At 43.8% G+C, this 15918-nt stretch overlaps 1 protein-coding gene across 6 annotated transcripts in view; it reads right to left on the reverse strand.

Moving 5' to 3' along the window:
• The window catches only part of Pld5 (phospholipase D family member 5), a 316954-nt gene that overhangs the window by 245217 nt on the left and 55819 nt on the right, over nt 1-15918 (reverse strand). The window contains exon 1 of one of the 6 annotated variants that reach the window (XM_052737726.1): nt 15259-15748. The exons of 4 other annotated variants lie outside the window; for them this stretch is intronic. Coding sequence is in view for 1 of the 2 variants with exons in the window: in XM_052737722.1 (XP_052593682.1) it covers nt 15259-15261 (3 nt within the window). In the remaining variant the exon portion in view is untranslated. Of the gene's footprint in view, nt 1-15258; nt 15749-15918 lie in introns of those variants that run through there. One more of the 6 variants, XM_052737722.1, reaches the window with a different exon arrangement.

A 15918-nucleotide genomic window follows, 5' to 3' on the forward strand; every position in this document is an offset into this window, starting at 1 on the left:
GAATGTGGTGGTTTGAATGAGAATGGCCCTCATAGGCTCATATATTTTCACGTTTAGTCCCCCAGTTGGTGAACTCCTTGGAAAGATTAGGAGATGTGGCCTTCTTGGAGTAGTTGTGTCCTTGGAGGAGATGTGTCACTAAGGTTTCAGAGCCCATACCAGGCCCAGTGTCTCTCTGCCTCTGTCTGTGGATCAGGATGTAAAGCTCTCAGCTACCGCTCCATCACCATGCTTTCCTGCCTGCTGCCATGCTCCCCACCATGATGACAATGGACTAACCCTCTGAAACTGTAAACAAGCCCCAAATTAAATGTTTTCTTTATAGGAGTTGTCTGGGTCATGGTGCCTCTTCACAGCAATAGAACTTTAAATAAGATAGAGGGTTTGTCTACGTTTGGGTTGGCCTGTTGGTATGTCTGAGAGGGATAGTCTTAGGTTAACTAATGTCAAAAGACCCAGCCCAGTGTGGTAGTACCATTTCTCAGGGAAATAGTCCTGAATAGCACAAGAGTGAAGAAACTGAGCTGAGCTCAAGAAAGCAAGCAAGCGAGAAGACATGCATTCATTTTTCTATGTTCTTGACTGTGAATGATGTAACTAGATGTGTGGTATTCTAGCCTTGGGCTTCCCCTACAGTGATAGACCATATCCTAAGATTATAATCTGAAATAAAGTCCTTTCCTTCTAAAGTTACTCTTTGTCAGAGTCTTTTATCATAGCAACTAAAATGAAGCCAGGATATATGGTGTTACGTGTGGATGTTTACGCATCTCCTTAGGGTCTACCAGACAATGCCACAGTTCAATTCTGGAGATCAAACCAAAGCATGTCATTTTCCAATAAACCAAGTGCACCATTCCACTGCAGACCAGCCAGTGCTGCTCTGGCGTGATTTTGTATAATTTAATTCTGAAATTACTACTTAGCTCTCTCTCTCTCTCTCTCTCTCTCTCTCTCTCTCTCTCTCTCTCTCTCACACACACACACACACACACACACACACACACACACACACACACGCACACACACAGCATCCATACAATGCCCCATTGCCTCCACACCTGCCTGGAATGAGGACCTTATATGCCTGAACTTCTGCCCAGGGGACTATGTAATGGTGATGCCTACAACTTCCCTCTCCCAGGCTTCAGCAGTTCTATAAGATAACTCACGGAGCTCAGGAAAGCACTACACTTACAAAGATGGTTTGATTATAAAGGATAGAGCTGAGGAATACCAAATGGAAGAGACCTGTATGGTAAAATGGGAAGAAGGCATGAGCTCCAATGCCTCCTACAGACCCAGAGCCTTCCAGAACATTGATACATGACCTACCTGGTAGCTCCCTCCCTAGCCTTTCTGTCTCAGCGATGGATGGAAGACCACCATGTTCACATAAATGATTAATGGGTTGCCACTGGCAAGTTAACCCAATTCCCAGCTCCTTTGACTTCCCAGGGGTGCTGGAAGGAGTATGTAAAGGCTGAGACTAACAGATCCTAACTATAAATTAGGATCTTTATTGTCATATCCTAAATTGTATATGGGTGGCCTGGAGTCAGCTGTTACTATTACCATAACTGGGGTGCAGGGGAAAGGGTCTTATGGATAACACTCTCCTATCACTCAGTAAATCCCAAAGGCCTTGGGTGGGTGTCCCAGCCAATGGGGACAAAGATCAAGTATTTGTTTAGTATCACATATAAAGAATCAGAGTTCTATATCTTGGTGTCCAGGTCTCAGGTCTGAGCACAGTTATGACTTAGCACATCCTCATCTATGGAGGAGTCTTCCCTGTGTCCTTCTCACAGGTGGCAAAGGACACTGGAAACAACTGTGTTCTTTACAGCAAGCAGATTCTGGAGTAGTTGACATTTTAGGATCACAGAAATCCTGCTTGCCGAGAAGCAACTAGGAAAACTGACCCCTGTGACTCATCCATCCTCCTCATATCCCCTCCTACCTGTGTTCTCTGAGAGTCAACTGAGCTTATATAAATACTACATGTCAACTTTATAAATACCCCCTGTGCGTCATAAGTATTTACTTATTCTTGTTTTGTCCTTTGAGGCAGTGGTGACATTGAAGAAACTGACACACAGAGAAGGACTTTGCATAAGGTCATACATTCAGTCATTGTCAGAACTGAGATCCAAATCTGGGGTCCCCATTGTCACGCTCATCTTTGTGCTGTTTGACTCAGTCTAGTGTCTTGATGAGACTGCCCCCTATATGCTCAGATACAAGAACACTTGGTCCTCGGGTGTTGGTGATAAATGGGGAGCTTTAGAGGTCCACCCTTGCTGCAAGTATATTCCTGGGGCCCACACTGAGAGTAAGGAACCTCTCCTCCTTCTACTTTGCTTTATCTGCTTCATGCTTGCAGTTGAGGGTGTGAGCACTCAACTCTCTAGCCCAGCCACCGTGCCTGCCCCCTGCAGTGTCTCCCAGCCATGAAGGACTCTGGCTGTCTGGAACCATGAGCTCAAATAAACTCTCCCTTTAGTAAGTTGCCTTGGTCATGGTGTTTTATCATAGCAGTAATTTAGTACACTGTGTAACTCACAAGTGGTGATATCATGGCAGGAGCATTCTCTTTCCCTTTTTTGAAAGCTGTATTTCTTTCTCTTCCTCCTGGGTCTTTATACTTCAGCGGGGGTAAGGAGTTGCAAGCTTTTGGAGTGTTTTGAGTAGAGATCTTTGGACGTCATGTCTAAAACTAACAAGAAATTTCTCAAAGATCCCCAAATCTCCTCTGGATGCACTGGCTATATTCAGCCCACTTAGGGCAACATGTGGTTGGGAAGGGGGTAATGCCATATATGTTTGTTTGGTTGTTTGGAAATTTGTAAGGCTAGACCTGAAGAGCAGGGCTGTGTAGATGAGAAGAAGGTATGTGTAAATGCTGGTCTCTCAGTGGAGGATGGCAGACTGCTATTCCTCGTCTACCTATTGACATTGTTTTAGGTCCGCACGTGAACCATGATAAGTGGAAATTTGACCAGGATAAGCTGTGCTCCCAGACACGGTGAATTGAATCAGTGTCTATACAGAGAAGGGTGGGGTGTGCATTACAGTGTTCCCTGAAGTATCTGAGGGTGGGGTGCAGACACTCCAGTCGCCTAGATCTGACGGCTATGTCAGAAGGTCTAGTGAGAGACAGTCTTGTGTACTGATTTATTAATGAAGGTGCTGTGAGCAGGAGTCTTCAGGGAAAACCAGGAGAACTGAGATAGAGAGTTTGCAGGAATAGCTCAGCAACATGTGACTCCTACCTGCTTTGAGATACACACATACCCTCTCCAAACAAAGCAACAGGACACTCCACTCCAACAGTTCCTAGTTACTCCCTAGCAGCCTCTAGTGACTCCTTGTTTGTGGTCAAATCCATCCTGGGACCTATCTTGGAACTGGGGACAGTGCACCAGTCCAGCCTGGCGCAGTTTTAAGTGTTTGTGTAGTAAAGCAAACTATGTTCTTTATGTGAACTTTTAGGGGAAACACCCGTATTTATCATCTTGTGCCTATGCATGGTTGAGTATGCGTATGATTAAAATAAAATACATCATAGAAAAGGACACATGCAGTAAGCCAAGACTGTCTACTGAAACAGAACCGCCACCCCACCCCACACAACCCACTCCTCCTTTCAGGGCCCACAGAGGGAAGTCTTCAGCAGTGACCGGGGCTCTTGAGCAAATCCCGTGCAGAGGCTGCAGCTCCCTGGCAGTGTTTGCCTTTGCTTCTGAGTGAACTCCTCTGTTACTTCGCTATTTGTGTCTCCTCCTTTATTTCTTTAAAGTAGATGCTGCTGATAACCTGGAACCCTCAGTCCAGACGGAGCCCAGGGGTCAAGGAAGGGAGCTGACACCTAAGAGGAGATGTGAGAGAGGGAGAGACAGAGAAGCCCTGTGGGAAGACTCTCCACAGGGAGAAGACCCTAGTTGCTCACAATACTAATTTAAAAATCAACTTAGGTCTTTCTGAGCATGCTTCCATATCTCAGATTTTTCTTTTTAAATCTTCCGTGAGTGAGATTTTAACCTGTGACACAGGTAAGTTTGTGCTTTCAATGTAAAATCAAAGTCCTAATTTTACCCACATTTTGAAGACTATTAAGGGAAAAGGAAGTGCCTCTCTCAAACTCCTGTTTCACAAGGGGTCATTCAAATTTTATGGAAACCCCCTCAGTGTCCCTTATTCAATGCTCTTTTCCCTTTGATCATTAAAGACATCAAAAGGAAAAAAATCGATATTAAGCCACTTGGGGCCATGGAGTGCAACCATCACTAGCCTTTGAGATCTTCAAGAACCCTCAAGGACACTTTCCCAAACTGCACATCCTAAATGACCACCAGAGTAACACAACCTGCCGATGTTTCTGGTTTTGCCTTTGAGTTTTCATGGAAACGGTGAGGATAGATTTAAAAGGTAAGTGTGGGATGCTGTCGTGCATTTCTGTGATTTTTCATCAATACTTATTTTCCTCCTTTCAGAATGTAATAACTCCTATTTAAGAGTAAAGACCTACATTTCACACAAAGCCAGGTGGCTTCTCTGGGACTTAACAACCTTCTCGCCCTGTTAATTTTCTCTGCTATAGTACTTAACCCCAGATGTAAAGTTTCTGTTTGTTCTTTCCATGCTTTCTGTTTCCTCCCCCCCATGAAGACCCAAATCACAAGCAGAAACTTTGTTTCCCCTGGACATTGCTACATCCTCTTCACCTGCTATGAAGTCTAAACCTAGGAGGCTAAACCAAGGCTCATTCACTGCTGTAAGAAACAGAGAATGGCGGAGCAGTGGTGGCTCATGCCTTTAATCCCAGCACTCGGGAGGCAGAGCCAGGCGGATCTCTGTGAGTTCGAGGCCAGCCTGGGCTACCAAGTGAGTTCCAGGAAAAGGCGCAAAGCTACACAGAGAAACCCTGTCTCGAAAAACCAAAAAAAAAAAAAAAAAAGAAAAAAAAAAAAAAGAAACAGAGAATGGCGGAGCAGTGGTGACTCATGCCTTTACCCAGCACTCGGGAGGCAGAGCCAGGGGGATCTCTGTGAGTTTGAGGCCAGCCTGGGCTACAGAGCGAGATCCAGGACAGGCACCAAAACTACACAGAGAAACTGTCTCAAAAAACAAACAGAAAGAAAGAAAGAGAGAGAGAGAGAGAGAGAGAGAGAGAGAGAGAGAGAGAGAGAGAGAGAGAGAGAAAGAAAGAAAGAAAGAAAGAAAGAAAGAAAGAAAGAAAGAAAGAAAGAAAGAAAGAAAAGAAACGAAAGAAAGATGAACAATGGCTCAGCTAGGTTACTTTTTGCTCATGCAGAAATCAAGTCAGGGGCAGATGTGAAAGCAGAAGCGGGTTTCACATAGTAGGGTCACCCGAAGACGGAAGCTGAGGATAGCTTTGCCACCTTCATGACACGGCTTACAAGCACTCCAGTCAGTGGCCAAAAAGGTGTAAGGGGTGCTTATGGCAGGCCTGGGAAAGTCACATGCAACCGACCCAGTCTTTAAACGCAGTCGCTGGGAAAGCAGGGGAAATGGGGTGTATTTGTATGCCTGGGCTGTGGGAGACAAGTGGCTGCTGGCTGGTGAGCAGTCTGCAGGCCACAGACACCTGCTACCGAAGCAGTAACAAGGGAAGCCAGGGAGAAGGAAGAAGGCTCTCCCTGCTCCTGTTCCTACAGAAATGGCTGTTTGCGTGCACCCATTGGTCAGCTTTCTGTTACTTTCATACACACCCAAGATAAGCAACTTGGAAAAAGAAAAGGGTTGATTTCCCTCTCAGGAAAGCTCAGTTTTGAAGGTTTGGGTTCATGCGTTATTGGCCCCGTTACTTTGAGTCTGTGATGAGGGATCACACCCTTGTGACGCGATACATTAGAACAAAGCTCTTACCTCATGGTAAAGAGAGGAGAGGAAGGGCCTAGATTCACTATCCATTCCAATGACCAGACCTCTACTTAGGCCCTGCCTCTTAAAAGTCCTACAACCTTCCAACAATGCTATACTGGAGATCAAGCTGTCAACAGGTGGCTTTGAGGGGACTCTTAGAATCCAAATTTGAGCACCAGTTGGCTGGGACACCACACTATTACTGTAGGCATACATTTATGTGTTCTGTGTCCTCCTATGTATAAAATTCAGAGCCTTTCTTTAAACCCCAGTTCTCAAAAATAAGGCCATGCTTGCACTAAATACTAAACACATTTTTGAAGGGAAAAAAAGCAAAGCAAAAATCATTATGTTGCATAGGTATTGAGAGAAAGAGAAATAGAGATATGGGAAGCCTCAGGTAGCCCTAAATTCTACATCGACCAGAGTTCAGTTTGGGAGACTGGTGTCATTGTACATTCTAAACAGCTACTGAAGGCTGGGGCCCACACTGTGTGATATTTTCCCCCCTAAATTCCAATTCTTTAAATACCTTTGTGAATAATGAGTAGAAATGGGAAATGTTTCAAACAAGGTCTTCGTAGGTCTTCTGTCCTCGATATTGACAAGCAAATCCCAGGATGCACTTCAATCTGTGATTGACTAGACAAGCTCAGGTTACACAAAGCAACTTGTTGGGAAGTTTTAAAAGTAGAATTTATGATTCATCCTGTTTTAGGCAGTGGATGGTTTTAAGTCATTCTAAGGAGCAAGGGATGGTTTTCCCAGCTGTTAGAAACTTGACAGCAGGCTACTAGTGGGACATGACTTAAGCGAGACCAGTCAGTTATGCTGTCCTGAGTGGGTAAGTTGGAATGATATCTCTACACACCAAGGGTAGACAGGCTACACCCTTCCTGAGCACCATTCCTCAATCATCATGCTTAGTGTGCAATGCTTAGAGACTGAGCATTCATTAAACAAGGCTAATTGCATTCTAAGCCTAGTCAAGGGCAGACTATAATCCATTTGCAAAAGCCGTTATATCTGGACCATCAGAACCAAAGGAAGAACAAAGCTGGGCAAGAGACCCATGTGCTTCAAGGTGGTCCAGCTTCAGAGTCAGAGATTTGGGTTACAAAGCATCTGAGGTTAAATTCTGCTGGACCCATCCGCATTTCCCTTCCTTGACTCCTAGCCCCCTCTCTGTGCTCAGATTAAACACAACCCACAAACTAAACACAGAATTCTATCTCTAGAAAAATGTTCATCTCTTCCTCTCCCTGCCCCCTCCTGCGGCCCTGTCCACAGTCCATTTAAAACACTTTCTTATTAGTTTGTGACGGTCTCTTGCAGCCCACCCTGGCTTTACTCTCCTCCTCCTCCTCTTGCCTCTACCTCTCAAGTACTGAGTTGACAAACATGTGCCAGTACACTTGGTTTAACACTTTTAAATCCGATCATTTGCCCTCTTGATGTGGAGTCAGTAGTTATCAGATCTGACTGGCAACTGCTGAGATGTGGATGTTCAAAGACACAGTCTTATTATTAAAAAAACAAAAACAAAAAATGAACTAGAGGAAAATTCAGAAAAAAAACATTTATGTGCATTAAAAATGATGACAGAGAACTGCATTTATTAGAATGGAAAGAAAGATGAAAAAATGTATGCAGAAAAAATCCAGGGCTAATCAATATGCATAACATTCAACTTTCAGCATGAAATATCTGTATAACATTCAGCTGTGGTCATCAAGATTATGAGAGGGGCCATGGTCCCTACCCATGGACACTTAGAATCTGTTAAGGAAATAGAAAATTGAATAATAGTGTCACTAAGAGCACAAATTAAAAGTGGTAATGACATAGGCAAAAATGGAAACTTTACTAACAGTCATTACCAAAACTTGTGCATGTGTGTGTGAAACTTGTGCATGTGTGTGCGTTGTATATGTGTAAGTGTAGACGTGTAAGAATAAAGCCTGGCAGCCAGCACTTGCTGGTCCTGCATGATCTCACTCTTCTTTTCAGCATGTTATTAATATTCTGTAATTATCATGGGCATTTTTGGAAATCTGAAAAAGAAAATATTTGTTTATTAAAGATTTAGTTAGTTAGTTAGTTAGTTAGTTAGTTAGTGTGACTGTGGTGTGTGTGTGTGTGTGTGTGTGTGTGTGTGTGTAGGCAGGATCTCCTGGAGATGGAGTTACAGGCAGTTTGTGAGCCACCTGACTGGGGTTCTGGGAACAGAACTTGGGTCTTCTGGAAGAGCAGCAAACAATCTTAACCACTGAACCATCTCTCCAGCTCAGGAAAAAATTTTATATATATATATATATATATATAATTAAAATTAACTTGGCTTGCTAAGCTTCTCTTGCTTCATTATTACATATTAGGTTATCTTTACATTTGGAATTACAAGCTCTTTCCCATCTTCCCTTAAAGTAAAACAAAAATTTGTGTTTCCTGGCTTTTGAGTATATATTACTTTGGCACATTTAAAAGCACTAGTAAATGAGGCAGGATAGTTCACTCCTATAATTCCGACAGTGGGGAAAGCTGAGGCAGGATCCCAGGTTCCAGGATAGCCTGTGTTCCATACCGACACCCTAACTAAAGAAACCAAAAACAAACAAAACAATAACAACAAGGAAAGGTTAAGAGTAATAGTAAGCTTTGAGAGAAAAGTCCTCAGAGGTCCAAGGTGACTGACACTGGAACACGGCAACTTTGTGTAACCGAGCCTCTGCCAAGGCCAAAGCATCCATTATATCTCAATATGACAGTCCTCAAAAAGCTATTGAATTATTTCTGAGTTCTTATAAAGAAATGCAGAAATTAACTTGTGACATACTTTAGTCCTTGCGATTTATAATTTATTTCTTCTATTTAAAAGTCTGTGGTACTTTTGCAAGCTCAGCCCTGACTTCATTCTAAGGCAAGAGGGAATGGCCTTCCTGCTGACCACTTAGCGACTCTCTGATGGCCTCAGAACCAATAGCCTGGGGTTCCAGAGTGGCCTGGCCTCGGTCTTCAGGGAATACATGGGGTGTTCTGATTGAGCCAATTCTAGGGCACCACCCCAAGGGCTTCCTCTAAGCAACACAATCCCTGCAAAAAATGTTTGTATGATTTTTTTCTTTGTAGAAGATTTATAATCATGCTCATAGGAAGAGTCATTTAAAAGAGAGAACAGCCGGCGCTGGTGGTGCACGCCTTTAACCCCAGCACTCGGGAGGCAGAGGCAGGTGGATCTTTGTCAGTTCGAGGCCAGCCTCATCTACAGAGCGAGATCCAGGACAGGCACCAAAACTACACAGAGAAACCCTGTCTCAGAAAAATAAAATAAAATAGAGAACAATAAGACAAGTCTAAACTATCCCCCAATTTTACCACTGTCAGCAGTGGGGAGAGCTCACTCCCCATCCCTATGTACAGGCAGCATCCACTAATGGAATTTTAAGCAATGAGACCATTCACTTACTTTTAAAAGTAAAAGCAAAAAAGTACATATAAAGCTCAAAAAAGAAATAGACCTGAACTTGAGGGTTGTAAATGAGACTGTGAGAGGTTGCACCCTAGCTTCTGGAAGCCCACGATTGTGTATTCTCTGAGCTGCATGCTCATTTCACAAGCATGTGCATTGTACATTTATGATTTATGAATGTTCTCCAGTTCTTATATTAGCTTAACAGATCATTTTTACTAAAAGGGTCCTGCCTAAGTAAATCAACATGCCAAACAAATTAAGAAGATGGGGCCGGGCGGTGGTGGCGCACGCCTTTAATCCCAGCACTCGGGAGGCAGAGCCAGGCGGATCTCTGTGAGTTCGAGGCCAGCCTGGGCTACCAAGTGAGTTCCAGGAAAAGGCGCAAAGCTACACAGAGAAACCCTGTCTCGAAAAACCAAAAAAAAAAAATAAATAAGAAGATGGGCAGGGAGAAGAAATGTATACAGTCCAAAATTCAGCAAAATCAATTTTTGTGTAGTATTTAATTTTCTGTGCCTTAAAAAAACCAATTCATTATTGGTTAATGCATTAGCACACAAATTTACATAGGCAATTCTTCCCAAGTGTTAGATTGGATAAATGAGTATTGGTTTTTCTTCACTGGTATTATAGTTAAATTATAAGCAGTTTTGCAAAGAATCTCCATGATCAATGATCAAAGCTGGGGAAGTCTTACATCTAGTGATAGGGTGTAAATTGGGAAGACTGTTCATCTACTGTAGTACTTAATCAAGGATTAAATTCCTTGATGTCCAAGGAACACTAGCGGGAGCCTGTGGTGCCGATCAATGAAGAATATTCAAACAAGAAGACAGAAAGGGAAGGGGAGGGTCTACAAGGCAAGCTCAGCCCAAGACAGCCAAGGAAGCCGCCATGCTGCCATGGTGCTCACATTTAAGGAAAGGCATTTCAGCTGCAGCCAGGGATGAAGATATCAACAAAGGTTCCCAGCATCCTGTTAGAGATTTCATTTGTCTCAAGTCTATTTAAACTCTCGCTATCAGCTAACTAATGTCTTGGTTCTAAGTCTTGTGTCTGCCACTCAACATCAGGCAAAAGAGTCATAGTCATCAACTAGGTCAATGGCATTTTCTCCAATACCCCCATGGAGTGTTCTTTTGTCTCTCCACCTGATGGGACCAGCACAGCACCCATGGTGGAGCATCGGTGTCCATGAAGCTGCTCCATCAGATGAAAATATGAATCAAGTCCCAATTTGTTTATTTTCAGCCTCGTGAGTAGGCCCTTCTCAAAATACTACAAAAAATAAATAAGAGAAACACTTGTTCTCATTATACGGTTGGCATGTGTTTTATAATTTTTTAATACTCTTGGCATGATCTTTAAGAAGAAACTCAGAGCCAAACAACACATTCAGTTCCTCTTTCCCAACGGTCAGTAACTTGTCTGTGTTCTTGAGACTGTGCACACCTTTCATCCGTGCTTTGGTTTGGGGCTGGGGATAAGGAGGTCTTCTATACAGACTCATTGTCCTTCACACCTTTCCTTCTATCACCTGTATGGTTCCAAGTTACTCAGAAAACAATACTGCAGTCACCGCTAATTTCTAGCTGTATTCAATTTGTCCCCTACACATCAGCCCCTAAACCTACAACCTGTGGACATGTGAACAACATTCTGTATTCCTCTGTTCTTCTGATCCTCTGTGTCTACAGTCTGTTTTTGGAAACACAATCAAAAGGCCATTTCATACTTTGAGCCTACAGGGTCCTCACAGAACACACTACACTGTTGAGGCAAATATTAAATCACTTCAAGACACTTCATTAGACTTTGGATAATAAGCTATAGTATTGAATTCATATTGTGTGAGTATGTGTGTGTGTGTGTGTGTGTGTGTGTGTGTGTGTGTGTGTGTACATGAATGTCCTCAATGACAGAAAGCAGAGAAACATATGTGTATGAAAATATTTCATATATAACTATATGATATGCACTTTATTGCCCGTTATCTATGGTCCAACATACAGAATAATATATACCATGTGTAGATATATCTATATATGATGTGATGTAGTATATGATACATAGAAATATACTCTCATATTTTCCTTTCTTTATTTCTATCTTTAATTTATTAATCAACTAATCTGAATGTTTTTTTTTCACCAATCATCTTACACTGAATCCCAATCTTCAGTATGGTAATAACATAAGGTGAGCATTTGGGAGGCAATGAGGCCCTATGGTATTTGCCATAGGAATGAGATAAGTACCTTTATAAAGCAGCCCAAAGAACAAGCTAGCCTCTTCCAGCCTGTGAGGACACAGCCAGAATACATTATCTATGAAGCATCACCAGACACTAAATGTACAGGAGATGTGAGCTTGGACTTGAGGTCCCTGGAAGGGTAGGAAATGAATTTGTATTGTTTGTAAGGTCCCAGTGGAAGGCATTTTGCTGTAACAACCTGAAGAGACTAAAGCAGGAACCCTGGCCAGTGATGCAGGAACCCTGGCCAGTGATGCAGGAACCCTGGCCAGTGGCGCATGAATCTCAAGGGGCCCTTCCTTCACTTGCCCTGAGCTACTTGCTCTGCATGCAGATCTTTGCTTCTTTTCACACTCAGCGTCTGATCAGTGGCCAGTGGGGGCAAATGTCTTCTTTACATCATAGCCTGCTTTGGTTTCCTTCTCCTGTCTCCCATCAATCCTAATTAGATGATAGTTTGGACAGTTTGGATGCAGTTCGCTCCAAAGACTTTGTGTGTTGGATTCTCAGGGCGGCATGTGAGGGGGAATTGAGACCTGAGGCAAAGCCTTTCAGTCTCTGAGAGCCTCAAGGGATCAAGGCAGTTCTTGTAGGACCCTCGACACGGACCTCAATAGAACAATTTACTGTAAAAGCTGAGGCTGACACTAAGACCTCACCTTTCTGCCTGGTAGCACGGCCCCTTGGTCTCACACTCATCTTTGTCACTATGGTGTTGTTCACCATGAAATCCGTCCCAGACGTGAGCTGATGCCAACACCGAGTCATTGGAACCTCCAGATTTGGGAGCTAAATAAACACCCTTTCTTTACCAAGTTAGCTTGTTTTAGCTATTTCATCCGATGAACCAAGCCAGACAAATGCAACACACAAATGGCAGGGAAACCTGAGCAGGTGACATTGGGAAGAGAGGAGAAATGTCAAAGAAGAGTTCAGTTTGGGGGCTGGATTACAAAAGGTTCGGTAATTTACTGCCAAGGGCTTGTCTAGGTCTGGCTCTTCTCCTGGAGGCTTGCAAGACTGTGTGACGAGTAGAGAGGGATTCTGTATGGGGAGATGGTTCAGTTCATAAAGTGACAGCCTGTGCAAGCATGCAGACCCATGGAAGTGCCAAATATGTGCATTTGAACCTTCTAGTGCTGAGGCAGGAGAAGCCAAGAGGAGCTCACTGGCCAGTCTATCAAGTGAACGCAAGGTTCAGTAAGAGATCCTGTTTCAACAACAACAAAAAGGCAGAGAGAGATTAATGCAGACAATCAATGCCAACCTCTGGCCTCCTCACACACGCACACATGTGTGCAAGTCCACATAAACACACGCACACACAATGTAAAATCAAAGAATAGCTAGCGGTGTGTTCAGCTAGCACTTCAGCACGCCTTCCATTGATGCAAGTATAAATAATTCTAAAACAGATACTTAAAGACAAGGCTAAAATTTACCAAGTTCATGTTTGTCAACTACTATTTGAGAGCACCCACAATTTTCCTTTGCTTTGAAATAACCCTAAATTGTTTGCAACCATGCAGGAATATATGTCCTTCACATTTCTAAATAAAACAAATTTTAAAAAGTAATCAGAGGCCAGAGTCCTGGAAGGACTGATTTTTGCTATAACACACAGCAAGCCCCGACAAGCTCCCTGTTGTAAGGAGGTCAAGGAGAGCCTTCCAAGCAGTGTCTTCTCTCTGGGAAGTAGGAAATCTGGGCAAGTTTGTGTAATGAGAAGCCTGATTGGTTTCTTCCCTTATGGAAAGGACTTCATGATGAACTAATTTTCCCTTCCAATCGCAGACTGCCTCACCTCCAACTCACAGTTTTCAGATGAGAACTTGGGATTACTGCTTAGGATGTCTTCCCTGTAAAAGCCCATTTAGACTGGCTATAACTAGGGAGTTCTTTCGAAATTTCTCAACAGCAATTAATCGACATGCCCAGAGGATGGCTAGACACAATCATCTTGAAGCTAGAATCCATATTACACCTTCTTCCCAATTCCTAAGGTTAAGTCTGCTGTCACTAGGGATCCACATTCCTTCATTCAGCAAGTTTACTACTGCAGTTCATCAGTCTCAGCCCGATTACCTCCTCATCTTCTGTCTGAACTGTACAAGACTGACCTTGTGTTTATGTCTGTGTCTGTGCCCAGTGTGTTGGCAGAGCACTCCCTACATTCAGCCTGGTCCTTGGTAATCCCTAAACGAATGTTCTCGGGGGAAAAGAAGAAAAAGAAAATCACTATGCTTCAAGAATTCCAGCAGAACACATCAAAGCACTATGAGTCCCATTTCATCTTCAGGTTGGGAATGCTGATTATGGGTTTTTGTTTTTGTTTCATTTTGTTTTCCTACTCCGATGGCTGGGGAGAAATGGATGAGACTTGTTGTTTTCAACAGGTCAAAGAAGCTGCTCAAATGTTTACAGGATGAATGGCAGCAGACATCCACAAGAGACTGGGAACCTTGACCTTGCCATTGCAGCTTCCTTTCTTGGATCTGCATATGTAGGAGTGACCTGGGGACCCATAGGGGGACAGCAAGGGAAGTGAGATATCTCTGGAAGTCAGTTTCCTCTTTTCTGAATAGTTGGAAAGACAGACATGCATCTAAAAATCCCCACACTCCATCAACGGTCTCTTCATTCATCTGGATTATAAACAGAATAATTATTTCCCACTCATCAGCTGTGCAGTTAGATAAATATATTTCAGGCATCCCTTCTATGCAATTATAGTTTTTGTTTTCTTTTAAATGTTATATAATCTTGTTATTACCAACATCTTTCACCCTTTAATTCTTTAAAGAAAACACTTAAGTGCTTCACTGTTAATACTGATTCTTCTTCCATTGTGTCACCTCCCCAACCCGCGCCCCCCCACCTCCGTGTCAAGGACGACTAGGAAAGCAGTTGGAAAAGCGGCAAAGGCAGCAGAGACTACGAAACAGCCTCTTGCCATGTCCTCTGCAGATTCTAAGACTCTGTGTTTATGGTAAGGTGCACTTTGCTCTGACAATGTGTGGAGCGAATTGAACTAACTTCTCGAAAGTCCCACAGAGCTTCCCTTGACCTCGAGGCTCCTGTTGCTGTCACCTGCATACAACAGTTAAAAAACAAAGACGCTTAGAAGTTGTCTCCAGCACTGTGGAGTGTATGCAGGAGAGTGCGAGGCTCACAGAACACTGAGAGTTCAGGAGGCAGCAAAGCAAGCCGGCTCCGGACAAAGGGTCTGCGCCCCCACGGAAACATCGGGATGACAACCCACCAGTTCCTTGAAGAGTCACACGGAAATTAAAGCTGTTTTCAGAGGGAAAGGTGTACTCAGACACAGCATTAGGCAGGGCTGAAATTCCAGGTCGCATGGAAGCTTCACTCTCCGACAGAGGCCAGCAAGTACTCCTCATTAATTACTATTAATTACGAGGCACAGTTACCCATTACCCCTGGCAGGAAAGGTGTCATTTAAGAAAAAAAAAAAAAAAACCAGGCTCTGGTTTGAAGGGCATCCCTTCCCCTCTGGTGATAACTGACCATGTCCCAGAGCTCAAGTGATTGTTCATTGTCAGTAGCCATGGTCACCAACAGCCGATAATCATCCGACCCCAGGTTACAAATGAGGTCTGCAGAAAACTCCCAAGAGCCTTACCATTGCGATGAGATGCCTTTCAGAGTCTAGCTGCCCCAGCTGGTGCTGATCTGCTGCTTCCCACGGCCACTGGAGCCTTCCGAGGCAGGGCAGGTCTCATGTGGTGCAAATGTTTCGCCACCGGCTATATTTCAGTCCCTCAGTTGCTGGCCTGGATGCTCTGGCAATCAGCCAGCCGAAGCTCGAAGGGAGAGGGCTGCAGCTTGCGCTCTCAGCATTTCCCATGGAAGACGGTCTGAGAACCACAGGCCCCCCAGTCAGCATTTTAGCGAGCACGGAGGGCTGCTGTACTCAATCACATTTCTTTGGCTTTTCCTCTTCAGTCGAGAACAGCCGTGCAGCTTCCTGGGGTGGAATCACAGCACCCGGCTCACACTGACCAGGGAGACGGGAGATGCAGGCACTCAAGGTGTAGATGGCCACATGCCACCAACCTGAGCAAAAAACAACTGCTTTCCAATCAGAGAAAAGGAGAATCCTACCTAGACTAGGAACTGGGCTGCTGAGCGATCTGTGGTTACAGCGTCTGGGAGTTATGCAAAAAAACATCAGACTAATTCATTCCGTGAGGCTGTCAGATCTGGACAGGTGGGAAGAAAAGTTCTCCACAGAGACTGCATATCTTCCAGAATAAACTTGAACTTTCTTTCCTAAAATGCA

This window comes from Peromyscus californicus, unplaced genomic scaffold (genome assembly GCF_007827085.1).
Source record: "Peromyscus californicus insignis strain IS unplaced genomic scaffold, ASM782708v3 Scaffold_14__1_contigs__length_90479793_seg_2, whole genome shotgun sequence".
NCBI classification, from domain to species: Eukaryota; Metazoa; Chordata; class Mammalia; order Rodentia; family Cricetidae; genus Peromyscus; species Peromyscus californicus.